The sequence below is a fragment of the Molossus molossus genome, unplaced genomic scaffold, assembly GCF_014108415.1.
Source record: "Molossus molossus isolate mMolMol1 unplaced genomic scaffold, mMolMol1.p scaffold_m16_p_6, whole genome shotgun sequence".
Lineage (NCBI taxonomy): Eukaryota > Metazoa > Chordata > Mammalia > Chiroptera > Molossidae > Molossus > Molossus molossus.
The window spans coordinates 58,965,158-58,988,022 of NW_023425399.1; the positions used below are offsets into that span (position 1 = coordinate 58,965,158).

The 22,865-nt window shown below is 37.5% G+C and overlaps 1 protein-coding gene across 9 annotated transcripts in view; it reads right to left on the reverse strand.

Moving 5' to 3' along the window:
• CEP192 (centrosomal protein 192) overlaps positions 1 to 22,865 on the reverse strand; it is a 145,797-nt gene that overhangs the window by 115,967 nt on the left and 6,965 nt on the right. For 8 of the 9 annotated variants that reach the window (XM_036244946.1, XM_036244950.1, XM_036244951.1 and 5 more), the window contains 7 exons: positions 22,574 to 22,702; positions 19,972 to 20,150; positions 16,340 to 16,392; positions 12,650 to 12,770; positions 10,684 to 10,832; positions 9,012 to 9,156; positions 8,204 to 8,334 (listed from right to left, as the gene is read on the reverse strand). In XM_036244946.1, coding sequence (XP_036100839.1) covers positions 8,204 to 8,334; positions 9,012 to 9,156; positions 10,684 to 10,832; positions 12,650 to 12,770; positions 16,340 to 16,392; positions 19,972 to 20,150; positions 22,574 to 22,702 — 907 coding nt within the window. Of the gene's footprint in view, positions 1 to 8,203; positions 8,335 to 9,011; positions 9,157 to 10,683; positions 10,833 to 12,649; positions 12,771 to 16,299; positions 16,393 to 19,971; positions 20,151 to 22,573; positions 22,703 to 22,865 lie in introns of those variants that run through there. The other variant, XM_036244949.1, reaches the window with a different exon arrangement.

Below are 22,865 nucleotides of genomic sequence, written 5' to 3' on the forward strand. Positions count from 1 at the left end.
CTGATGAATGAATGAATATAACAACATGAAGTATACATATGTATAATAAAATATTAAAACTTAATGACATTATACTAAGTGAAACAAGCTGGTAACAAAAAGACAAATACTGTAAGATTCCACATACATGAGGTTATATAAAATAGTCAAATTGATAAGAGATAGAAAATAGAATGGCAGGAAGGCTTTGGTCAAGATGGCAAAGTAGGTAAATGAAGTACTCGAATCCTCACCAAGCCACATCAAAATTACAACTAAATTACAGAGAAAGCAACCATCATTCAGAAGCACCTGAAATCTAACTGACCAGAAATTCTCTATGTAAGGATATAAAGAAGCCACATCAAGACTGATAAAAGAGGCAGAGACACAGAACAGGCTAGTCTTACACCCACGTGTGGCAGTTAAAAACCAGGAAGTGTATCTTGGAGGCAAAGGTTTCCACTGAGGAGCGAGAGGTCCCAGCCCCATACCAGGCCCCCATAGCTCAGCGTGTTAGTGGCAGAAAGAGAACCCCCCCCTCCCCCATAGCTCTGGTTGAGAAACTAGTGGGGATTATGGCAGAGTAAGATGAAGGGTTGCTGCAATCCCAGGCATTCCTCTTAAAGGACCTGTACACAAACTTACTCATTCTAAACTCTAGGACTTGGGGCAGCAGCTCAAAAGATACCAGAGACATACAGAGAGGAACAGAATTTGAGGCAAGTGTTGGAGGGGCAGCTTTCTCTCAGACAGAAGGGCTGGCAGGGGCCACCATTCCTTTGCTGAGCGGCAGCCACTCGCTCCAAGCCAGCAGGCAGGTCCCATATCTAAGTCTCCATCAACCAGGCTAACACTGTTCACCCCACCCTGGTGATTCCCTTAGCCCCTACTTTACCGAATTTTGGGCACACTCAATCTTTATCCAGTGGTTTTTCCATACAAACAGCCTGTCTTGGCTCATGCTGTAGACTTTCCTGAAATCTCTCAAAGGTTCACAAACCCCAAACAAGCAGCATCTGGTCTCAGTGTGCCCTATACCTTTTGCTAAGTGGCCCCAGGCCTGGCACTAGTGGCAGCCAGCCTTGGTTTGCAATTTGGTCTCTCCTGGGCACCTCCAAGCCCAGCACAGGTAGCAGCCATCTGCAGAGCACTTTGTAGCTCATACCCAGTGACCGCAGGCAGGCACAGGTGGTGACTGACCTTGGCCTACACTTCCTGGAAGGCCCCAGAGCCAGTGTACCTAGTGGACAGCTCTTATACAGCTTCAGAGCATGCAGAAGAAGCACCATGCAGACAACTCCATAAACAACATACTCAAGGGGTCAGCCCCTGCACAGCAGATTTTCTGCTGTGGCCTATCAGCCTGGGGGTAAATCCCTTCCACTGACCTGCCCACAGCAAGTAAGGCTCAACTACAATACGAGAGTGCACACAGCCATACAGTGTGTGTAACTATCTAGAGCACCTAGCTCAGGTGACCAGGGAGGCTGCACCACTGGGCCCTACAGGACAGCTACTACATAAGGCCACTCTACCAAGAACAGGAGACGTAGCAGCTTTACCAGGTACACAGGAAGGCAACCAGAATGAGGAGACAAAGAAACATCTCCCAGAACAAAATTCCAGAAAAAATAACTAAATAAAATGGAGACAAAGAATCTAACCAGATGCAGAGTTCAAAACACTCATTATAAAAATGCTCAATGGCCCTGGCTGGTTTGGCTCAGCAATTAAAGTGTGGGCCTGCAGACCAGTGTGTCCCGGGTTTGGTTTCCACTAAGGGAATGTACCTCAGTTGCAGTTTGTCCCTGGCCCTAGTTGGGGTCCTGCGAGTGGCAACCACTTAATGTGTATCTCTCACATCGACGTTTCTCTCTCTCTTCCTCCCGCTCTCCCTCCTGCTGTTCCTGCAGATAAATGCAAAAATGTCCTCAAGTGAGAATAAAAAGTAATTTAAAATAAAATAAAAATGCTCAATGAACTTAGGGGAAGAGTAGATGAACCTAGTGAGAACTTCAACGAAGATAGGAAACCCAAAAAAGAACTACTCAGACAAGATGACAGTAACTGATATAAAGAATACATTACAGGAAATTAAGAGATGAAGCCAAGAATCAAATCAGCACTTGGAAATATAAGGAAGTAAAAAACACCCAATCAGCCCTGGCCCAGTAGCTCAGCTGATTAGAGCATCGTCCTAATACACCAAGGTTGCAGGTTTGATCCCTGGTCAGAGCACATACAAGAACCAATCAGTGAGTGCATAGATGAGTGAAGCAACAAATCAATTTCTCTCTCTAAAAATCAATTTAAAATTAAAAAAAAAAAAATACCCACACCCTATCAGAACAGCAAAAAGAAAAAAGAATCCAAAAATATGAAGATCGTGTAAGATACCTCTAGGTCAACTTCAAGCATACCAACATTCACATCATGGGGTGCTGGAAGGAGAAGAGAGAGAGCAAGGAATTGAAAACCTATCCGAAATAGTATGATGGAAAACTTCCCTAACCCAGTGAAGGAAACAGTCATATAAGACCAGGAAGCCTAGAGAATCCAAAACAAGATAAACCCAAAGAGGCCCAAACCAAGAGATATCATAGTTTAAATGCCAAATGTTAAAGACAAAAAGAAAATCTTAAAAGCAGCAAGAGGAAAGTAGTTACCTACAAGGGAGTTCCCATAAGACTGTCAGCTGATTTTTCAACAGAAACTTTGCAGGGCAAAAGGAACTGGCAAAATATTCAAAGTCATGAAAAGGAAGAATCTACAGTCAAGATTACTCTATCCAGCAAAGCTATCATTTAGAATCAAACAACAGGAGTTCCTAGACAAGAAAAATCTAAAGGAGTTCATCACCATCAAACCAGTATTATAAGATATGTCAAAGAGTCTTCTTTCAGAAGAAGAAAAAAAAATAACAAAAAAGAATAAACTGGGAATAAGTACATATCTATCAATAATTAATTTAAATGTTCCAATGGAAAGACACAAAATGGCTGAATGGATGAGAAAATAAAACCCACACATATGCTGTCTATAGAAAGATACAGACTGAAAGTAAAGGGAAGGAAAAAAATATTTCATGAAAATGGAAACAAACAAAAAAATCTTGGGTAGCAATACTTATACCAGAGGAAACAGACTATAAAACAAAGGCCATAATAAGAGACAAAGAAAGACTCAACAACACGACTTCAGGGTATTTATTTTTTTTTTTAATGCTTTTACTCATTTTAGAGATAGACGAAGGAAAAGAGAGAGAAAGAAACATCGATGTGAGAAACATCCATTGACTCCCATACGTTCCAACAGGGGATTGAACCTGCAACCTGGGTATGTGCCCTAACAGAAAATTGAACTGATGACCTTTCATTTCATGGGTCAATGCTCAATCAACAGAGCCACACTAACCAGGCTCACTTCTGGATATTTATCTGAAGAAACTTAAAACAGTAATTCGAAAAGACATATGCATCTATATATTCCATATAACATTATTTACAATAGCCATGATATGGAAGCAACTTAAGTGCCAATCAACGGACGAATAAATGAAGAAATAGTACATATATATAATGGAATGTTATTCTGCCATTTAAAAGAATGAACTCTTCCCACCTCACAACAGAAGACTCACATAGGTTGAAAGTGAAGGGATGGAAAAAAAGTTTTCCAAGAAAAAGGAACGCAAAAAAAAAAAAGCCAGGGTAGCAATATTCATATCTGATAAAATAGATTTCAAAATGAAGACTATAACTAGAGACAAAGAAGGCCACTACATAATATTGAAAGGATCTATCCAACAGGAAGATATAACCTTGATAAACATAAACATATATGCACTCAATACAGGAGCACCAAAATATATTAGAAATCTTCTGGAGGACTTCAAAGGAAAAATCAACAGCAATACAATCATAGCAGGGGACTTCAACACCCTGTTGACACCACTGGATAGATCCTCTAGACAAAAAATTAGCAAGGAAACGGAGACTCTAAATGAAGCACTAGACCAAATGGATTTAATAGATATCTACAGAGAATTACACCACAAAACTACAGAATTCACATTCGTCTCAAGTGCACATGGGACATTCTCAAAGATAGACCACATGATAGGACACAAACTAAATCTCTACAAGTTCAAGAAGACTGAAATCATATCAAGCATCTTCTCAGATCACAATGTCATGAAACTAGAAATCTATTGCAACAAAAGACATTTGAACACATGGAGGCTACATAGCATGTTATTAAACAATGAATGGATTACCGAGGAGATCAAGGAAGAAATTAAAAACTTCCTGGAAACCAATGAAAATGAACACACAACATCACAAAATCTATGGGATGCAGGAAAAGCAGTTCTGAAAGGGAAGTTCATAGCACTACAGGCCTACCTCAAGAAACAAGAAAAATTTCTAACTGACTGTTTAACCTCACAACATAAAGAATTAGAAAGCGAAAAAGAGAAAACCTCCGAGCAAGTAGAAGGAAGGAAATAGTAAAGATCAGAGCAGAAATAAATGAAATGGAGACTAAAACAACAATTCAAACGATGAAACAAAGAGCTGGTTCTTTGAAAAGATAAACAAGATTGATGGACCCTTAGCTAGACTCACCAAGAAACAAAGAGAGAGAACCCAAATGCACAAAATCAGAAATGAAAGGGGAGAAGTAACAACTGATACCACAGAAATACAAAAGATCGTTAACACCTACTATGAACAATTATATGGCAACAAATTCGACAATCTAAGGGAAATGGACAAATTTCTGGAAACACACAGTCTCCCAAAACTGGACCGGGAAGAGATAGAAAACTTGAACAGACCAATAACAACTAAGGAAATTGAAGAGGTAATCAAGACTCTCCCAGCAAACAAAAGTCCAGGCCCGGATGGTTTCACGGGGGAGTTTTACCGAACATTCAAAGAAGAACTAACACCCATTCTCCTCAAACTATTTCAAAAAATCCAAGAAGAAGGAAGACTTCCAAACTCGTTTTATGAAGCCAGCATAATTCTAATTCCAAAACCAGAAAAAAACAGTATAAAGAAAGCAAACTATAGACCAATATCCCTGATGAACATAGATGCCAAAATCCTAAACAAAATACTAGCAAATCAAATCCAGCAATACATCAAAAATATTATTCACCATGACCAAGTGGGATTCATCCCAGGGATGAAAAAATGATACAATATTCGCAAATCAATAAACGTGATTCACCACATAAATAAAATGAACAATAAAAACCACATAATCATATCAATAGAAGCCGAAAAAGCCTTCAACAAAATCCAGCATCCATTTCTGATAAAAACACTCAGCAATCTGGGAATAGAGGGATCCTATCTAGACATAATAAAGAACATATATGAAAGACCTACAGCCAACATCATACTCAATGGGCAGAAACTAAAAGCATTTTCCTTAAGAACAGGAACAAGGCAAGGATGCCCACTTTCGCCACTCTTATTTAACATAGTTCTGGAAGTCTTAGCCACAGCAATCAGACAGGGAGAAAAAATAAAAGGGATCCAAATTAGAAAGGAGGAAGTGAAACTGTCATTATTCGCAGATGACATGATACTATACGTAGAAAACCCCAAAAACTCCATCAAAACTTTACTAGACTTAATAAATGAATTTGGAAAAGTAGCAGGATACAAAATTAACATCAAGAAATCGATGGCATTCTTATACACCAATGATGAACCGAAAGAAAGAGAAACTAAGAAAACAATCCCATTTACCATTGCGGCAAAAAAATTAAGATACCTAGGAATAAACTTAACCAAAGAAATAAAGGACCTACTCGCAGAAAACCACAGTTCGTTGAAAACAGAAATAGAGGAAGATATAAAAAAGTGAAAGCCCATACCCTGTTCATGGATTGGAAGAATTAACATCATTAAAATGTTTACGTTACCCAAAGCAATCTATAGACTCAATGCAATCCCCATCAAAATACCAACGATATATTTCACAGAACTAGAACAAATACTTCAAAAGTTCATTGGAACCAAAAAAGACCCCGAATAGCCACAGCAATTTTGAAAAAGAAGACAAAGTGGGTGGGATCACAATACCAAGTATCAGGTTATATTACAAAGCAACTGTAATCAAAATAGCCTGGTACTGGCACAAGAACAGGCATATAGTCCAGTGGAACAGAATAGAGAGCCCAGAAATGTACCCAAGGCAATATGCCCAATTAATATTTGACAAAGGGGGCAAGAGCATACAGTGAGTAAAGACAGCCTCTTTAATAAATGGTGTTGGGAAAATTGGACAGCTACATGCAAAAAAATGAAACTAGATCATCAACTTACACCATACACAAAAATAAACTCAAAATGGATAAAAGAATTAAATGTGACCCATGAATCCATAAAAATTTAGAAGAAAATGTAGGCAACAAAATTTCGAACATCGTACACAGCAGAATTTTCACTGACACATCACCTAAGGCAATAGAAACAAAGGAAAAAATGAACACATGGGACTACATCAAACTAAAAAGCTTCTGCACAGCAAAAGAAACAACCATCAAAATGGAAAGGCAACCCACTGTATGGGAGAAGATCACTGCCAATGATACATCAGATAAGGGGTTAATTTCCAAATTATACAGAGTACTCATACAACTCAACAAAAGGAAGACAAAGAACTCAATTAACAAATGGGCAGAGGAGCTGAATAGACACCTCTCCAAACAGGACATACAAATGGCCAAGAGACATATGAAGAAATGCTCAACGTCACTGCTCATCAGAGAGATGCAAATTAAAACAACGAGTTATCACCTCACACCTGTCAGAATGGCCGCTATCAACAAATCATCAAACAAGTGTTGGCGAGGGTGTGGAGCAAAGAGGATTCTAGTACACTGCTGGTAGGAATGCAGACTGGTTCAGCCACTATGGAAAACACTATGATGTTACCTCAAAAAATTAAAAATTGAACTTCGATTTGACCCAGTGATCCCACTTCTAGGAATATACCCTAAGAAACCTGAAACACCCATCAGAAAGAATATACGTACTCCCATGTTCATAGCAGCACTATTTACAATAGCTAAGATCTGGAAACAGCCCAATTGTCCATCAGTTATCGAATGGATAAAAAAGCAGTGGTACATCAGTTGCAGTTTGTCCCTGGCCCTGGTTGGTCGTGCGGGTGGCAGCCACTCGATGTGTCCCTTCACATCAATCTTTCTCTCTCTCTCTCCCTCTCCCTCCCGCTCTATCTGAACAAAAAATGGAAAAATGTCCTCGGGTGAGGATAAAAAAAAAAGCAGTGGTACATATACACAATGCAGTACTATGCAGCTGTACGAAAAAAAGATCTCTTATCCTTTGAGACGACATGGAGGGACCTGAAAAGTATAATCTTAAGTGAAACAAGCCAAGCAGAAAAAGACAAATACCACATGATCTCACTTATATATGGAATATAACACTCTGAGGAATATGGTAGACCCACAATCATGGAAGTAGGGTACAGACTGACAACTCTCAGAAGAGGGAGTGTTGGGGGGGTGGGAAGAGATAAACCACAGAACTTCTATGCATGTATGCATAACCAATGGACATGGACAACAAAGCCGGGGATGGGGTGGGGGGGATGGGAGAAGGGTAAAAAAAAAAAACACAAAAAATAAATAAAAGAATGAACTCCTACTATTTGTGAGAACATTAATGGACCTAGAGAGTATTGTGATGAGTGAATTAAGTCAACCACAGAAATACAAATACCATATAATTTCACTTATATGTGGAATCTAAAAAGAACAAAATAAATGAACAAACAAAACAGAAACAGACTCATAGATACAGAGAACATTTTAACAAGGTACCAGAGTCGAGGGGGGTTTGGGAGCTGGGAAGAAAAGGTAAATGGATTAAGAAGCACAAATGAGTAGTTACAAAATGGTCACAGGGATATGAAGTATAGCATAGGAAATATAGTCAATAATATTGTAATAAGTATACTGTACATGGTACCAGATGGGAACTAAATTTATCGGGGTGATCACTCGTAAGTTACATAAACGTCTAATCAGTGGGTTGTACATCTGAAACTAATATAATATTGTACATCAACTGTAGTAGAAATATAAAAAATAATTTAAAAATAAATTAATAAAAATGCTATCATATAAAAGACTTTGTTTTCATAGAAAATTTAAAGCAAATGCAAATAAACTTACTCTGTCACAATGTAGAATACCGTTCGAACTTTCTGTCCTTTCTTTCTCTTTTTCAATTCTCAATGTAGTAGAGAAAAATGGTAACACACCATCTACATGCCTTCTACTATTTCCATTATCTATAGAATTATCTAAAATATAAGAAAAATAATAAAGTAATGTCAAAGTTTCAGTAATCTAATGTAATAATAACTATTTTTGCTCTTCAAATTATTGTATGTAAATCTAATACTTAGCATTCATATGACAAATATATCAACTTGCATAAGAGAGAAAATAATTAATAGTATGAGGCAATAGTAAATGTGCCAAACTGCTACCATACAGAAAATTCTCTTCTAATTCTCAAGCATCAGAATAGAGCACAATTATTCATAATCTACAACCAAGAAATACAGACTACAGTATTTCTATTAATACCAAGTACTCAGGTATTATTAAAACCTCTTTTGAGTACATTCCCTCTTGGGAGCATGCCCATCCCCTTCCCTTCCTCCTTCTTCCCAGGCACGTTACCTTTGCCTATCTCTCCTAAGTTCCAAGAGCCCTTCTTCGGTCTCTGTAACTTGTTTCCTGAGCCTATGCAACCCAGCTTGCTCACTTCTACTACCTCTATTACTTTCTACATAAACTTTCTCTTATAATTTGGGAAGGAAACAAGCTCTTTTGAAAATTTTAGACTTTCAAGATTTGAAGAGATACAAGGATTAATACATGTTAAATCATACTAAAGAAATGAGGGTGTTTTTTTTTTGCAAAAATGTAGTCAAATGGAATTTAAAAACAAAGGAATTACATGTCTACTTACTGGTCCCAGGGAGACAAACAACATGGCCTTCCTCAGACTCTTTGCGGGTTATCTCAGAATTTCCTGAAGAGTGTGAGCCATGGGAAATCACAGAGCTGTTATTTTCTGACTGAGATTTACAGTTTAAACTACTGTTTTCATTTGCCTGTTGAAAGAGTATATTAGCTTTATAAATTTTTTAAATTAAAAACATTTTGAGGGGTAAAATATGGGGAGCAGGAAATGTCTTTTTTACAGGATGCCAGGTAGTTAATGTAGAAGGAACTGGACGAATAACCATTGTAAAATGTGCTAAATCCAGTTCATTAAAGGTTGTTTAGGAATCAGAATGTTCACATGACCTTGATGTATCACCCCACAAATGACTTACTGTTAACAAAGGGGTAGGAGATATCTGGCTGACACATTAACCAAGACAATCAGACACAGCATCACCAATAATGGGACAAACAGACTTATATGTCTCCTGAGAGATGTAATAAGATGTACACATTACCCACGTTTAATCTTAATCTGTTGCCCTGGCCAATTAGGCTCAAGGGTTAGAGTGTTGGCCCAGGGACCAAAGGGTCACAGGTTCAATTTCTGGTCAAGGGCATGTACCTGAGTTGCAGGCTAATCGCCAGCCATGTGAGAAGCAACCAATTGATGTGTCTTTCTCACTTTGATGTCTCTCTCTCTCTCTAACTCTCTCCCTCCCTTCCACTCTTATCTAAAAATCAACTGAAAAATATCCTTGGGTGAGGATTAACACACACAATCTTAAAATCTTAATCTGTTATGAAAAAAATGTTTAATTTTAATTCTTGCCAAATGTTTAATGTAATCAAAAGGGGAAAAATTGGGTTACTTTACAAAATAATAGGTCTAAAGATTTTACAAAATAGTTTTATGACATGAAAGTACTACTTCAGATTAAAGAACAGAGAGACATGACAACCAAATACGAATGCATCCTTGATTAAATCTCGATCAAAAACAATAAAAGTAAGGGACATTTTGGAGACAACTGAGTAAATTTGAATATGGACTGTATATTAATTTAAGTTAATGTGTCAAAGTCAGATAACAGAATTGAAATAATGGAGATAAATGCTGAAGTATTAGAGTGAAATGTCATAATATCTGCAACTTATTTTTAATTTTTTTCTTTATTACTTCAGAGAGAGAGGAAAGGAGAGGGAGGGAGAGATAGAAACATCGATGAGAGAGAACAACGAATGGCCGCCTCCTGCATGCTCCACACTGGGGATTTAGCCCACAACCTGGGCATGTGCCCTGACCAGGAATCGAACCGTCGACCTCTTGGTGCATGGGTCAAGGCTCAACCACTGAGCCACACCAGCCGGGCTACAACTTACTTTTAAACTTACTCTTTATTCCTGAATAAAGTACTTATGGAAGAACAAAGAAAATGCAAAGTTGGCAAAATATTAACAACTGGTTAATCTGGATGTGGGGTACATATATGTTCACTGTACTATTCTTTTAATTTTTCTATACATGATGGAAAGGTAAGAGGAAGCAGGAATGGTGTTTCTCATCAGTTTATATCGGGAAAAAATATAGTTCAAAGAAAACCAAAAGCTTAAGTTTTATGTTAATGTCCAACAAGACCAGTAATAATTTTCTAATGTTGAATTTCTGAAAAACCGTAACAATTGGAACATACCTGACTGGGATCACCTCTAGGTAAACTAAAATCTTTTTCTGGAGAATCCTGTCCTTCTAGATCTTCATATATCATTCCTGGAACTGCCAGTTGTTCAAAATAAGCCTCCAAGTGGTCATCATAAAACTCTTCATCATCAATATCACCATCTATTAGTAAATAGAGGGAAGAACAGAATAGGCTCTAGTGACTGAACTATAATTTAATCAAAAAGGTTGATAAGACATATGAATCAATAGTCTATATGATTTTGTATTAATATTTGACATGGAAAAACTTCTGTCTATAAATCATTGAGCATTCCAATAAACTAAATATTTAACTTTCTTTGATAGAATAATACAGAAATAAATCCTGGTATATACCCTGAGTACAATAAATGTGGCATTAACAATCAGTTGAAAAAAGAACAGATAATTCAGAAAGAGTAGCAAATGGGTAACTATCAAAAAAGGATAGATAAGCTCATCATAAAAGTAAAAGTAAATCCTAGATAAATTAATAAGATATGAGACTTCAAATAATATCAGATTTTGAGAAAGAAGGAATTAAGAAAAAATACAATGAAGGTAAACCCTAATAGGTATGATTAAAAATATTCAACCTTGCCCTGGCCAGTTTGGCTCAGCGGTTAGCGTGTTGGCCTGCGGTCCAGAGAGACCCGGGTTCGGTTCCCGCTAAGGGCATGTGCCTCGGTTGCAGTTTGTTCCCAACCCTGGTTGGGTCGTGCAGGTGGCAGCCACTCGATGTGTCTCTTTCACATCGATGTTTCTATCTCTCTCCCCTCTGCTCTATCTGAACAAAAAATAAAAATATATATCCTCGGGTGAGGATTAAAAAAAATATATATATTCAACCTCTACCAAAACCAGAAAGTTGCAAATAAACAACTAAGAAAAAAACACTGGCTGCATTTCTTTTGTTTGCAGGTTTTGTGGGGGGTTTTTTATTGCAGTAGTTTTTTAATGGTTCAACAACCAGCCAGCAGGGGCAAAATAAAACTATAATTACTAGTAGTGGTTCTGTAAGTTATCACTACTTTTTCAAGAGGATAATTTTGCAATCAACATCAAGAGCCTTAAAATGCTCATAACCTTTGGTTTAGTTATTTTACCTCTAAGAATTTAGCCTACTAAAACAAAGATCTATATAAATTCTGGTCAACAATTCCTTATCCACAATTTCACCATCCAAAAATATTTAAAAACTTAAGCAGCAAAATTTATCCTGAATTTAGATTCTATTTATTCTCCTAAGCCCATCAGCCTGGCCTTCAAAGCCATAAATAATTTGATCCCTGTCTACTCTTCTGGATTATTCCCGAATTCAGACTCATACAAGTCCTGTAAACCTGCCACACAAAACCACTGGCTTATTCCCCAAATATGGGCTGTATGCCGCCCCCCCACCACCATAGGGCCTTTTCCGAAAGCTGTTCTTGCTTCCTGAAATATACTTCACTTCGCATATACCCATATCTATATTAGGGTCTATTACAAGCCTTTTCGAGAGGAAAAATTGTATTCTCTTCCAGTAAAACTTCACAGATACCTTCCTCAATCAGATTTGTCACTCTCCCATAATTCCTGCACAATTTGTGAGATACACATAGTATCATTGGATGTTTAGCTATGCATATCTTTTCTTACTTGGCAGATCTTTTAGAAAGCAGAGGCTAAATATTTCATGGTTCCCCCAATTTCTTAACATAGTGCTTTATGCTGAATATAACCTAGGGTTATCACTTTGTACCCTTATGATACTAAACTCAGGGATAAGCACAATCATATCAGGATTGATACAGAGAAATGCTCTAAAAATTAAATCACTTAACAGAAGTGACCATTTGAGTAATGGTATGTATGAAGTAAAGGAGAAGGCGAAGAAACAAAAAGCTGGCAACCAAGAAACAAAAAGGCAGAGTGGCAAAGTAAAGGGTAGGAAAACACAAATTATGTTACGGTACCAGAAGACTCTTCCAAGCTTGTCAGTGACATAAGTTTCTCATTTTCTATTAAACTAGTATGGCTTAAGTTATTGTTTGGATTCTTGTCTTCAAAATGTGTTCCAGGATCAGGAACAACAATCTATAATAAATAAAAATGCATGTAAGAGAAGCACAATCACTGCTTTGAAGACCACAGTACAAGGCTACAAAAAGGACTGCCAATGTGCTTAGCATCTGTAATTCACAATTTAGACAACGAAGGCCCATTTGTTCTCTATGAGTTAATAACTTTCTTCCCACCCTGATGCCACCTACCTCCCATGACCCACCCAAAAAGACATCCTTAAAATTTAGTATCTCAAAACGTGCACATGCTTAGAAGACCTAGAAATATAGTTGGTAAACAACTGATTTGAGCAACACAGGCTTGCAATAGAAAGCAAAAATAATAAAAGTGGACTCAGCGACGTACAATGAAATGACAGATTTCTCTACTCCTCAACCTAGGGACCATTTAACCCCTAAGGACTCTAAGGCCCAAAATAAAATGTAGCATTTCCATCTAAGTGTTAATTTTATTTTGTAATCATATTATATATCAAATAATACGACCTTAAGAATTAGATTGCAGCCCTGGCCGGTTTGGCTCAGTGGCTGGAGCGTCGGCCTGCGGTCGGGAGAGACCCGGGTTCGGTTCCCGCTAAGGGCACGTTCGGTTGCACTTTGTTCCCGGCCCTGGTTGGTCGTGCGGGTGGCAGCCACTCGATGTGTTCCTTCACGTCGATGTTTCTCTCTCTCTCTCCCTTCCTCTCTCTCTCCCTGTACAAAAAATGGAAAAATATCCTCGGGTGAGGATAAAAAAAAAAAAAAAAAAAGAATTAGATTGCAGCTCTGGCCGGTTTGGCTCAGCAGTTAGAGTGTCAGCCCAAGGACCAGACAGTCCTGGGTTTGGTTCCCACTAAGGGCATGTACCTCTATTGCAGTTTGTTGCCAGCCTCGGCTGGGGTTGTGTGGGTGGCAGCCACTCAATGTCTCTCTCTCAGAACGATGTTTCTCTCTCCCTCCCACTCTATCTGAAGATAAATCCAAAAAAATGTCCTTGGGTGAGGATTAAGAAAAGAATCAGACTGCAAAATGCACAGTAATTTTTTAACATTAAAAACATGGAATCTTAATGCAACTGCACACTTGTAGAAGGCAGTACAGCCTTATGCTCATAAAGATCTAAGGCACCAGGGGCTACTGCTGTGAAATATAAGTTCTGTGTGTTGGAATTTTTCATAATAAAAAATAAGGAAAAATCTGTAGGAGAAAGAACAATATGTGAAACACCACTGTCTTTTTGGTCATGGATGCTATTTAGAACTACATCCACTCTGCCATGTTTGGTGCCTTACATAAGGGTCAAATGAACCTGAAAAGCATCCTTATTGTACCAAAGTGGTATAGTTCTTAGTTTAGATGATGAGGCCTACCAAAACACATTTCTTTCACTGCCCTGGATACCAGGACAATCAAATCTACATCAACAGTCAAATGCAACCCTGGCCAGTTTTGCTCAGCAGTTAGAACATCGGCCTGCGGTCCAGAGAGACCCAGGTTCGGTTCCCGCTAAGGGCACATACCTCGGTTGCAGTTTGTCCCCGGCCCTGATTGGTTTATGCGGGTGGCAGCCACTCGATGTGTCCCTTTCACGTCGATGTTTCTCTCTCTCTCCCTCCCATTCATTCTGAACAAACAATGTCCTCAGGTGAGGATAAAAAAAAAAAGTAAAATATAGTAGTAGCTCCCTCTAGTCTAGGTTTTTAAATACATTTCCTATTTGCCTGCTTTCACTACTTCCTCTTTTTATTAAATATCTCATGTTTCTATACTTCTTTTCCTGCTTTTCCGTTTTATGGTCCCTCTCTTATCATCAATGATTTCTAATGTTTTTAGAAAGTCATTTCTTCAACCATCCTAAGAAAATAAATTATCTATTAAAGACAAAAGTTATGTTCTCTCTCTTTAGAAATCATTGTTCCTAAATGTTCAAAGAAATCATGCTTTCTGACTCAATTTCAATTTGACTACACCTGAACTTCCTATAAAAAGCACCACTCACACTTCAAAATTATTAAGGGTTACGTACATACATGAAGCAAGCTTATGGTGTAGGGGTCAACAAACATTTTCTGTAAAGGGCTAGACAGTAAATATTTCAGGTTTTGCCAGCATAGTTTCTGTCACAACTTCTCAACTCAGCTGTTGTAGCCATAAAGAACACAGAAACAAATGTTTGTGGCTATGTTCCAATAGAACTTTAGAAAAACAGGCAGCAGTCCAGCTGGTGTGGCTCAGTGGCTGAGCATCAACCCATGCACCAAGAGGTCACCAGTTCAATTCCTGGTCAGGGCACATGCCCAGGTTGTGGGCCCAATCCCCAGGGGGGATGCAGAAGGCGGCCAATCAATGTTCTCTCTCACTGATGCTTCTCTCTCTCTCCCCCTCCACTTCCTCTCTCTATAAAATCAATAAAGAAACAAAAAACGGAAAAAAAAAAAACAGGCAGCAAATTGGTTTTGGACCATAAACTATAGTTTGCCAACCCCTGGCATAGGAAAATAACTCTTACTTTAAACCCTTTTGTAATCATTTTATTAAAAATATCTTTAAAATTCTTATGAAAGTAAAACAAAAATTGCACGTCCTTTTTATAAGTTTTAAAAGTACTTAAGTTTATATTTTATAAACAATTCTCATAAATACTAGACTACAGGCCTAAAATCCCAGTTCACTGTTTATGCTGGACATAAACTGTTTATCTGCTCAACATCCCTTCCTTTGAGGAGCCCACATCTTTTTACTTCATGTGGTCCTGGTAGGGTTGTCAATCACATCCCTCTATCTGTGCACATACAGACACTGATGCACACGTATGTACGTACGTACATATGTACACACAGACACACACACAGAGCGATCTACCCAAGGGAAGGTATATGACCCAAATAGCTCGTTAGAATTGTCTTTTTATTTTTAATTTACCCCAAAGAAAGATCGTGTTCTTCTTTTTTATCACAAATGTTAAAAGTGTAGGCCTGAGTTGCCTCAAATGAAGATAGCTTCCTTATCATTCAACAAATTATTGAGTATGTGCCAACTACATGCCAGGCACTCAGGATATACTAAACAAAACAAAGAGAAACTCTAACATTCTAGAGGAAACTAGCACAAAATGAAGTACAATACAAGGGAAGCCAGTCCAGACTACACAGAGGCCCAAGAATACACAGCCCCTAGACCAGCACTACTCTCAGCTTCCTAGTCCCTTAAACAGTACCTTGGCCCTGGCCGATTTGGCTCAGCAGTGGAGAGTCAAACCTCTGACCAGAGGGTCTCGGGTTCAATTCCAGGTCAAGGGCAAGTATCTGGGTTTGATCCCCAGCTCTAGTCGGGGTCCAGCAAGGGGCAACCAGTCGAATATCTCTCTCACATTGATGTTACTCTCTCTCCCCCCGCTTCCCTCCCTTCCACTCTAAAAAATTAATGGAAAAATATCCTCAGGTGAGGAGTAACAAAAAAAAAAGCACAACCTTGGATTTTGGCTACTTACAAGTAGAAGACTTGTAACTATTACTAGTACTATTTTGCACTTACATATGTGAAATAGGAACTTTTTCACTCACCTAATAACTCCAGAAGTTGATAACAAACACAAAAGATTACCTTGTTCTCCTTATTATTCATCCATGATCGTAAACAAAAATCAATAGGCGAGTCTATTTAAGAAAACAAAAACAAAAACTGAGAGACCGAGTTATTCTATCAACCAAATACCCAATACTATCCAAAGATAGCAAATAAATGAACTAAATCCTTTTCCCTTGAAATAGAACACAACATTTTTTTTAAAAAAATAGTTTTTCTTTACTGATTTTAAAGAGAGAGGGAGAGATAGAAACATCAATCAGAGAGAACATCGACTGGCCGCCTCCTGCATGCTCCTCACTGGGGCCTGGGCCCACAACCTGGGCATGTGCCCTGACCAGGAACTAAACCTGCGACCTCTTGGTGCATGGGTCGATGCTCAACCACTGAGCCACAATAGCTGGGCAAGAACAAAGCACTTTTAAATGATGCTCTAGAACCAGCCCATCAATTAAGTTTAAAAATAAATAAAACTATTAGAATGGAAATGTAAAACTACATGCCCATAATACTTGAATATGGATCTAATAAAACTTTAAAGCTACCTTCTGCTGTACAGAAAATATGGAGGAGAAACAAGAATGATACTTATGAATAAGCAAATAGAATCCAAGTACTGAGGCAATCTATAGGGTGACTGACCTAACCTATCTGAACAAGGCACTGACTTAAGAGACACAACAAATATACCATGACATAATATAACCTTCCTTAGACTCAAATTCAAACAAACCAACTGAGATAATTAGTAAGTTGAATACAGACTAGAGTACTAAATAATAAAATAATTGTTAGTAGTCTTTTTTTACATGATCTTTTTAATAATTTTTTTTTCTTTATTGATTTTTAGAGAGAAGAAAGGAGAGGGAGAGAAAGAACATCAATTGGCCGCCTTCTGCATGCCCCCCACTGGGGATTTGACCCACAACCTGGGCATGTGCCCTGACCAGAAATCGAACTGGCGACTTCTTGGTGCATGAGTTGACACTGAACCAGTGAGCCACACTGGCAGGGCTAAGTCAGTGGTCTTAATAGCATTGTGGTTATGCGAAACATTCAGACAGGCACACTGAAATGTCAGAATAAATTTTCTGGAATTTTAAATAACGGGAAAAATTTAATTAAAAAAAAACAGAAGAATCCAGCGATCCCCAGTGGGGGGCATGCAGGAGGTGGCCAATCGATGTTCTCTCTCACTGATGTTTCTATCTCTCTTTCTCTCTCCCTTCCTCTCTAAAATCAATAAAGGAAAAATAATTGTCTGGCTGGTGTGGCTCAGTGGTTGAGCATCGACCCATGCACCAAGAGGTCTCCGGTTCGATTCCAGGTCAGGACACATGCCCAGGTTGTGGGCACAATCCCCAGCAGGAGGACATGCAGAAGGCAGCCAATTGTTGTTCTCTCTCATCGATGTTTCTATCTCTCTCTCCCTCTCACTTCCTCTCTCTCTAAAATCAATAAAGGAAAAAATTTTTTTTAAAAAAGAAAAATTAATGTTTTTAAAAATAATGTTTCCAAGGTTCATCCATATTACAGCACTTATCAATACTTCACTCCTTTTTATGGCTGAATACTACTCCACTGTATGGACAAACACTACATTCTGTTTATACATTCATCAATTATTGGAGATTTAAGCTGTTTCGACTTTTTTGCTACTGTGACTAATGGTGCTATGAACATTCATGTAAGAGTTTTTACATGGACATATATTTTCATTTCTCTTGGGTATACACTTAGCACTAGAATTGCAGGATAACATGGTAACACCATGTTTGAGAACCTGTCAAACTATTTTCACAGCGGATGTACCATTTTACAGCCCTACCAACAATGGATGAGGGTTTTAATTTCTCCAGATCTTCATCAACACCTGCTATTTTCCATCTTATTTTTTATAGCTTATTCTTGTAGGTATGAAGTGGTATCTCATAATTTTGACTTGGATGCCCCTGAGACTAAAGAGTCTGAGCATCTTTTCATGTTTAAACAGAGAACTGTTTATTGAAATCTTTTGCTCATTTACACACAGTATTGGGTTGTCTTTTTATTGAGTTATAAGACTTCTTTATATATTATGAATGCTAGACCCTTATATAAGATTTTCATGTATTTTTTTCTCAAATTCTGGTTGCCTTTTCACTGCCTTTAGAGTATCTGTTGAAGCACAAAAGTTTTCAATTTTGATGAAGTCCAATTTATCTATTTTTTTCTTTTATTGCTTATGAGTGTGAGGAGTTAATATCATTGTATTTCCATATACATTTGACATTTTTCGTTGAGAAATACAAACATCCCTTCCATTATTTAACAGAAACATACAAATGTGCATTCATTCATCAATTTAATAATACAGCTCAAGCAAGGCCTTTTGAGTACTGAAACACAGTTTTGGAGTTACACAATATTTTTGCTACATAAGCCTACACATAGTTTTCAATTTTCAGTCATTGTTTCTTTGAAAAAATAGAATGTAGAAAGCAATCTAACAGCAGAAACCCATAAAGTTATTTATTTACAATTTTCCCCACATTTTTATAGTTTTCTTTCCCATATCTAATTTAAAGCAATTTTTCATAGGATTCCAAAGTGTGATTGGAGCGACATCCCGTACACTAAAAAGGTTACAGGTTCAATTCCGGGCCAGGGCACATACCTAGGTTGTAGGTTCAATCCCCAGTCGGGGCTCATATGGGAGACAAGCAATCGATGTTTCTCTCTCACATCAATGTTTTCTCTCTCTCTCTAAAATCAATAAAAATATATCCTTGAGTGAGGATTAAAAAGATAAAAATAAAATACAATAGTCAGGTTCTCTTTATGAAAAAAAAGTGTTCAACTTGGTTTTCTTAGAAAAAATAATTTTAGACCTGGAGAGTATTATCCTAAGTGAAACAAGTCAAGCAGAAAAAGACAAATATCACATGATCTCACTTATTTGTGAAATATAATGAACAAAACAAACTGATGAACAAAACAAACCCAGAGACACAGAGGTAGGGTACAAATTGACAAGCCTCAGAAGAGGAGGTGAGGGGGAAGGAAGAGATAAACCACAAAACTTATATGCATGTATGCAATGAACATAGACAACAAAACTTGGGGGGCAGAGAGGGTAGATGGGAAGGAGGGTGTCAATGGGGGAAAAAGGAGAATTATCTGTAACAAAAATAAATTAATAAAAAAACAAGAATAATTTTAGAATAAGTCTTATAAAAATAAGTTTAGGAACAAAAATGACTGTTAATAATAATATAAATTAACTGGGGAGAAATGTAAAGGGTACATTAGAAATAGCCTCCTTGTCTTGAATATAAAGTGTGCTGTGGCTATTAGATAACATGGTTTCCAAAGGAAAGGAGATTTCAGCTTAATCAGTAGAGACAATTAAGAGATTGATTAAGAGACCTTTTCCTATAAAGGATTATAAACATGGTGTTAATAAGTAAATGTCAAACCAAATCAATTGAAAGTATCCTAGCTTAAGATAAATGCCAGTCCATGGAAGGAGGCAAAGGGGTGGAATGAAGAACATTTGTAATACTGTCAACAATTTTAAAAAAAGAGAAAGATAACCACCAGTCCAAAGACAGACAAATAAGAAAGGAAAACCAAATATATACATTAAACCATTTCTTATACTTCAGTACCTTGTACTTGTTCCAGTGGTAAAACCCTAACACATGGATCTTGACTCTGAAAGGATTCTGCAGGTTTAGCCGCCTCCTCCTCTTCTGTTTTTGCTAGATCGCCAGGAAAAGCTGACTCTTTGAGGACAGCATCTGATAAATGTTGACTTTCTATATGGTTCTTTCTCTTAGCGACAGAACTTTTTTTTATTATGGAACAGAATAATGAAATGTTAGTTACCGTGGGTAAATCTATAAAATATCTGTTAATCAGTTACGTATTTTATCTCTCAAAAAAAAAAGTAAATACAGTGAAAAGAAACATTTCTGGGACCAGTCAGAAACTACAACTGGTATCATTGTAGGTATTCCTAGGGATTACACCATCATTTTGGGTCCATTGATGGACAGTCTACCAATCAAATACTTTATTATATTGCTACTGTGCTTCTTGAATGATAAATTGAGGATTTTTTTTTTCTTTCTCAAATAGTATCTCTGAATCTATATCTAGAGGAAAAGTCAGCTTTCTAAAACCAAGACAGACTTGAAGGATACTGAATTACTAAATGCTTTAAAAGTTTTACTGTTAGCCCCTGCCTCTGTTCTTGTCCCCATCTTTCTATGTACTTCTGTTGTTTTATGTATGGATGAAAACGTTTTTCCTTAAAGACAGTTTTCCTCCCAATCTACTACTGCAAAATTCTTGGGTCTGTTGTAGTTCACCAAGCCATTTCACCAGCAGGAGGAGGGGTATGGACGAAACTGCAGGAAAAAGCCTCTAAATGCAACAAATGTATCATGTGACCAACTAATACCTAGGGCCAGGTCTGGATCTGCCAGAATAAATGAAAATAGCCCTTCCATATATTCCAAATTCTAACCCTCTGTGTCTATGGCAACTCCCAACTCTTAATTTACTTCCAAGTTTCTCCACCTCTTTATTGGGGCTGTAATACATAAAAAGCCATTAGTTTAATCCAAGGTACATTCATAGGCAGATATAGGTAAATTTCACCCCAAATAGAAGCTGATAAACTAAGGGGCAGGGGTAGGTGGAAAGACTACAAATGGACACAAAATAATGTGGTACAGAGGACACAAAAAAAAGCAGGGTAAAGGGGCAAAATGGTAACATGAAATAAATAAAAAACAAGTCAGGACACTTCAGTTAACTTTTGCATTTTAAAGCCCACCCGTGAGAAAAGCATGTAATGTGACCATTAGAAGTTTAGGATAACAGAGACAGTTCAGGGCACTCTAACCACGACCACCCCTAAAATCTACTTCCTCAAACCTGTAACTATCCCTTGTTTTTATTAGCCCAAAAAAATTTCTTAAATTAAGTCATAAGCTTCAAGTAAAAATGTCAAAGCAATTTCCAGGAGTCCATTAAATGCCAGTAAGGACAGCTATTAACTGAAGCAATCTGCATGAGAGTCATCAGTCCTAGCCCAACCTTACCTCAGATTCTACTATCTGAAAAGCAGGTGAGAAATGCAGGAGAAAAGAAAGCCATGGTCCAGAATAAGCACAAAGGGCCCAGATGCAGAAAACAAATCTGCCTGAAACAACCACAGTAATGTTTTCCTGGCTACAGTAGGAAGGAGGGCAGAAGGTGAGACAGAGGAAAGGGTTGACTGAAAGTCTGTTAGAGGACCATGTCAGGCAGTACTCTATTCTTGATCCTCAACCCACACAAACTACACAACAGTGTTAATGTGACACTGAACACCTGGGAAGAAGGTTCTTCTCCAGACAAGGCATACAAAACACCTGTGCAGAATGAAGCTATGACAGTAATAGGAGCCCAGAATAAAGCATTAAACACTTGACATGAATTTAAGATACACCCTCCCTCATCCCCCCCACCCCAACCCGCACAGCCTGTTCACCCTAATGTGAAGCAGGCCAGGAGTGCTGCTCTACTCACACAGAGACCTAATGGAAATGACACCTGTAACCTGGCATAAATCTAAAGAGCAATGTGGTAATTTCTAGCAGTCTTTAAAATTAAATACTTAGCACTTTCAACCCTAGAAATTTATCTTAAAAAAATAACCTAAGTGGGATATAAAATGTATGTATAAATAAAGAAGTTCATTAAACTTCTAATAGCAAAATTCCAATAATCTAAATGCCTAACTTGGAATAGCCGTTAACATTATGACACACACCTATATTGCAATTGAAAGATAAACACAATGTATTAATTTTATAAGGTTATAAACAGTCTGTACAGTTTAATTCTATTTTGTAAAAACAAATTAATATATATATACATGTATATCTACATAGAAAATAGTCTGAAATAAACATTTTTAAAATAAAAAGAACATAGAAAATAGTCTGTAAGACTATAAATAAAAATGTACTCAATGGCTATTATTCTCCAGTTAGTGGGATTTCATACTTCATTGCCTTCCTTATTAATTCTCTGTATTTTCTTTTTTCAATGAGTATATATTACTACTGGAATCAGAAAAAGTGTTTTAAAAACTTAATGTTTGTGATTAATATAAAAAAAATTTCATGAGAAGAAAGTGAGAAGCAATCACATTTTCATTTTCCACATGAGTCTCACTTTTAATACAGTGAAAGCGAAATGGAGATACAAACTTACTCATCATCATCCTGGAAGCTAAGCTGTAACTTCTCTCTTGGTTCACCTTCACTCTGGCTACTGGGAGATGATTCAGATGGAACTGAAAACCTCCCATCTACTAAATAAGATGCCTGGATATCAGAATACCTACACACAAAAATACCTGTTTTTAATAGTTAATAATTAAATTATGCAATTTAAAATTCACTGTGACACAGGCCTGCACAATTATGAAACTAACCACCAGGTGGTAAAACAAATAGAGCCCCAGTGTTGAAAACTATCATCCTACATGCAAAGCACTGAAATG